Source organism: Octopus bimaculoides, chromosome 27 (genome assembly GCF_046866305.1).
Source record: "Octopus bimaculoides isolate indiv1 chromosome 27, ASM4686630v1, whole genome shotgun sequence".
In the NCBI taxonomy this organism is placed as follows: Eukaryota; Metazoa; Mollusca; class Cephalopoda; order Octopoda; family Octopodidae; genus Octopus; species Octopus bimaculoides.
The window spans coordinates 21738277-21743276 of NC_142954.1; the positions used below are offsets into that span (position 1 = coordinate 21738277).

At 34.5% G+C, this 5000-nt stretch overlaps 2 protein-coding genes across 2 annotated transcripts in view; both read left to right on the top strand.

Annotated features, from left to right (window-relative positions):
• Positions 1–5000, top strand: part of LOC128250966 (uncharacterized) — a 474572-nt gene that overhangs the window by 335359 nt on the left and 134213 nt on the right. The window lies entirely within an intron of this gene.
• Positions 958–5000, top strand: part of LOC106883111 (protein white) — a 12712-nt gene continuing 8669 nt past the window's right edge. The window contains exons 1-3 of the mRNA XM_014934005.3: positions 958–1043; positions 3749–3854; positions 4858–4958. Of these exons, the coding sequence (XP_014789491.2) occupies positions 3766–3854; positions 4858–4958 (190 nt within the window). The 5' untranslated portion in view covers positions 958–1043; positions 3749–3765. The remainder of the gene's footprint in view (positions 1044–3748; positions 3855–4857; positions 4959–5000) is intronic.

The following is a 5000-nucleotide window of genomic DNA, read 5'->3' on the forward strand; positions in this document are numbered from 1 at the left end:
GGTTATGCGTCGTCGACCATTTGAGTCTGGCGTGTCGCGCATATACTGTTAAGCGCTTTATAAGTCGAAAACAATGGTCACTCTATGACCGACCTGTTTTAAATAATACATGTAACTTTTACTAAATGTGTTGGGTGCCCTTTTTTCGTGCCCAGCTATACGTTAACTTGGAATATGCAGGCAATTACTTCTCTCTCGCCTACCAAATCCACTCACAGGGCTTTGGTCGGCCCGAGGCTATAGTAGAAGACAATTGCCCAAGGTGCCACGCAGTGGGACTGAACCCAGAACCATGTGGTTGGTAAGCAAGCTTCTTACCACACAGCCATATATATATATATATATATATATATATATATATATATATATATATATATATATATATATATATATATATATATATATATATATATATATATATATATATATATATATATATATATATATATATATATATAACATAATTAAGGGATCAGCAACAGTTGCTGATCCCTTAGTTATGTTTATAAATGTATAAGAACTTTTAAATAAGTTCTTCACCGGTAATGGTGTTTGCATACCGAAGGACTTGGTAAAAATTATTAATTGTTAATTTATTAATAAATTAATAAATTGATAAACCTTTACCCTTTTAATTGTGTGTATATATATATATATATATATATACACGCACACACAAATACATATGTGTGTGTGTCTGTGTGACTCTGTGTGTGTGTGTGTGTGTGTGTGTGTGTTTGTGTGTGTGTGTGTGTGTGTGTAACAGTATGAAGTCAGACTTCAGTATCATTGTTATTCGCCTAATTTCGCTCCAAATAATCATGACAGAAACGACAAGGAAAACAGCATAAACATGGACAATCAGAACAGCAGAGACGAAAAGAGACAAACGGTTTTCCTTTGTTCTTTAGAATCATCCGTTTTCTCTTCTCTTCGCTAATCTAATCTTTGTGCCTTCCTTGCAGGTCTTTACGATGACTTCGAAACATTTGTAGTGTCTTGTTGTGTGTTGGTATTCGTCAGTAATATAGCAGGATCTTTCGGTGAGTCTGAATTTCTCTTTTCTAATTCCCGCATCTGTGCACAGTTACATGTCAACTTGGAATATGCATGCATTTACTTCTATCTATCTATCTATCTATCTATCTATCTATCTATCTATCTATCTATCTACATGCATATATATATATTGTTTATTTTTATGTGTCTTGACCATGCTATACTGATGAGTGGAAGTTGCATAATACTGCAATAACTACGAAATCATGGTCTATAGTTTAGTCTGTTTTAAGGGGCTAGCTTTGAGAGTTGCATCTCCTCGCGTTCGGTAAAAATGTGTTTATTATGGTAGTTTGACCTTAGAGTCCCTCTCAGCGTGAGGCATTCATGTATAGTAATGCCCTTATATATATATATATATATATATATATATATATATATATATATATATATATATATATATGTAGAGAGAGAGAGAGAGAGAGAGAGAGAGAGAAATCACTATTAAATAATTCAGTAATGAAGAATATAATTCATACCCTCCAGAAAATAAATATATCATAAACACTTTATTCTAAAAATACAATAAAATACATAAAAAAAACTAGTAAATGGTATAAGAATGACAACGCACGTTTCGTGGCTATATTTTCAAATAGGTACCTAATAAAACCAATTCGATTATTAATACTATTAATAATCAAATCGATCTTTAATTAAATCTATTCAAAAATATAGTCACTCGTTAGGTCTAAAATAAAATAATAATAATAATAATAATAATAATAACAATAATAATAATAATAATAAAAACAATTTACGTATTGTAACTTACAATAAATATCAAATAAATATATAAAAAATGCTTGTTTTAACAATAAACAAACAAATGCTCGAAAAACATTTAACAATATTTCTTAAAATAAATTCGTAACTTATCTTTTCGAAGAACTGCAGTTAAACTGCAATTTATTCATAAATAAATAAATAAATAAAAATATATATATATATTATATATATATATTCTTTTATTCTTTTACTTGTTTCACTCATTCGACTGCGACCATGCTGGAGCAGCGCCTTGAAGGGTTTTAGTCGAAAAAGATCGACCCCCCCGGGCTTATTTTTTTAAAGCCTAGTACTTATTCTATCGGTTTCTTTTGATAAGCCGCTAATGTTGCGGGGATATAAACACACCAACACTGGTTGTGAAGGATGACAGGGAGACAAACACAGACACAAAGACCCACATACATAGATTTAAAGATATTACTTAGTAATTTTACCTTGTCCTTATTCTTAGTGCCAGTTTTGAAGAGTGCCGTTCAATTCTAACAGTTATTTTTACAAAGTTATAATGGAAGTCACAAAGGGGCATATTTGGCATATTTTACTTTATGAGTTCAATAAAGGCAACAGCGCAACGGAAAGTGCGAGGAATGTTAATGCAGTATATGGGGATCGGAAAATAAGCGTAATCCAGGAAGATCTTTAGAGCTCGACGAGGACATCCTGGGAAATCTGGTGGAACAAAATCCCACCGTAACTATCGAGGAACTAGCAGAAAAACTTGTATTTGGTCATTCAACCAGTCATCGACACCTGTGTGCCAGCGGAAAAGTCAGCATATTGGGTCAATGGGTTCCTCACAAACTTTCCGAGTCTAAGCGCGCACAGAGAGTGAATGTGTGCTCTTCTTTGCTGTCACGTCTCACGAATGAACCTTTTTTTGGATCGAAGAGCGACTGGTGACGAGAAATGGGTTCTCAATAAATGTGTCAAACGCTGAAGACAATAAAGGAAAGAAGAAACACCGGCACTCCAAGCTAAAAAGGGCCTTCAGCCACGTAAGGTGTTGTTATCTGTTTGGTGGGATATGAAAAGTTTAGTCCGCTTTGAACTTTTAAACCCAAACTAAACGATAACAAAGGAGATCTACTGCTCGCAGTTTGAGCGGCTTAAGTCAACACTAGAAGAAAAACGATCATCTTTGGTTTCAGGATGAAAAGTGTTCTTCCATCAGGATAATGCTTGGCCACATACAGCGAAGATGACATTCCAAAGGCCGAATCAGTTTGAATGGGAAACAGTGCCCCACCCACCATATTTGCCAGACATTGCCCTATCTGATTATCACTTATTCCTCGGTCTTCAAAATCATTTGGATGGAAAAAACATGAATTCTGTAGACGAGGTGAGAACAGTACTGGAGGAGTATTTTACGTCACGCACAAGTGAATTTTGGAAGAAGGGACTTACAAGTCTACCAAATAAATGGAAGAACATTGTATAAAACGAAGGAGAGCATATTTTAGATTAAAAAAGAACTTCGTTTATCTTAATTTTGAAACATAAAAGAAGTATAAAAAACCGCATTATTTATGGGATGACCCAATATATATACACATACATATTTACACACACACACACACACACACACACACACACACGCACACATATACTGAAGGAGAGGAGGAGAGAGAGAAAGAGAGAGAGAAAGAGAGAGAGAGAGCAGGAGAGAAACTGACAAATTGCATGCATGTGCCAATTTTTTAGACCAATCTTGGTGAATAAAGACTAAATAGGCATATTTTGGTGCCATTAACTCAGTTAGGGTGTTTAGAATTCTTGCTAGAACTTCACCAGATTCCATTATTGTAACCTTGTTTATTATGAGCCAAACCATTTTACTGGAACCTGCCAGTTTCTGCGAGCGATGATGATATTGTCAATTCTTTTTATATTTCAGGTTTCCTCATATCTGCCATGGCAGGAACTGTGCAGACAGCCCTTGCGTTAGCACCACCATTACTGGCTCCCCTGATGCTGTTTGGCGGCCTTTTCCTTAACACCGGGTAAACTATTATGACTATTGTTATTTTGGTTTGGTTTAGGTTCGGTCTTATTCCTGTTAAGAACTATGTAGATAGCAGGTGACTACCTGTAACCTTAGATATGCACAAGTTCTACCGGTCTCTTTCTTTTCTCAGAGCCACTAAGTTACGGGGGACAAAAAAAAAAAAATTAAACCCTGTTGGCAAAAATGTTGAGAGGTACAAACACAAACACCCATATCTATCTATCTATCTATCTATCTATCTATCTATCTATCTATCTATGTGTCTCTGTATCTGTGTGTCTGTGTGTCTGTATGCATCTGTCTGTCTGTCTGTCTATATCTATCTACCTACTGAGCTGTCTGTGTATCTATATGTTTATAGTAGATAGTGAATGTAATATATACTCGCACACACATTTATTATATATACATATATATATATATATATATATATATATATATGTATGTGTGTGTGTGTGTGTGTGTGTGTGTGTGTGTGTGTGTGTGTGTGAATGTGTGTGTGTGTGTGAATGTGTGTGTGTGTGTGTGTGTGTGTGTGTGCATTATATAAAATAATTAAAGCGACAGAAGCAGTAAATATATGTATAGAAAAATATGTGTATATATATATGTGTGTATATATATATATATATGTGTGTGTGTATATATATATATATATATATATATATATATATATATATACATACACACATGATGGGCTTTAACACAGTTTCCGTCAGCCAAACTCACTCACAACGCATTGGTCGACCCGGGAGCTACAGCAAAAGACACTTGCCCAAGATGCCCACGGAACCTACAATCACGTAGCTGCTGCAAAGAAAAATTCTAAACGCCATAGGCACGCCTGCGCCAACATCACATGAGAAACATGCAAATAATGCCTTTATATATAAAATTATTCATAATACATTAAGCGCAAACTAAATAGTAAAATGAATATATAAATACGTTGATGATATGTGTATATAATAAAAGAAATATTAACGTTTTTCTTGTAGGAGTATTCCTGACTATTTTATTTGGCTGAAATACATTTCCTGGTTCAGTTATTCTGTAGAAGTGATCACCGTTAACCAATGGGAAAATGTGCAGAACATCAGTAAGTGAGCCGTTGTGGGCGTCATTACAATAATAATAATAA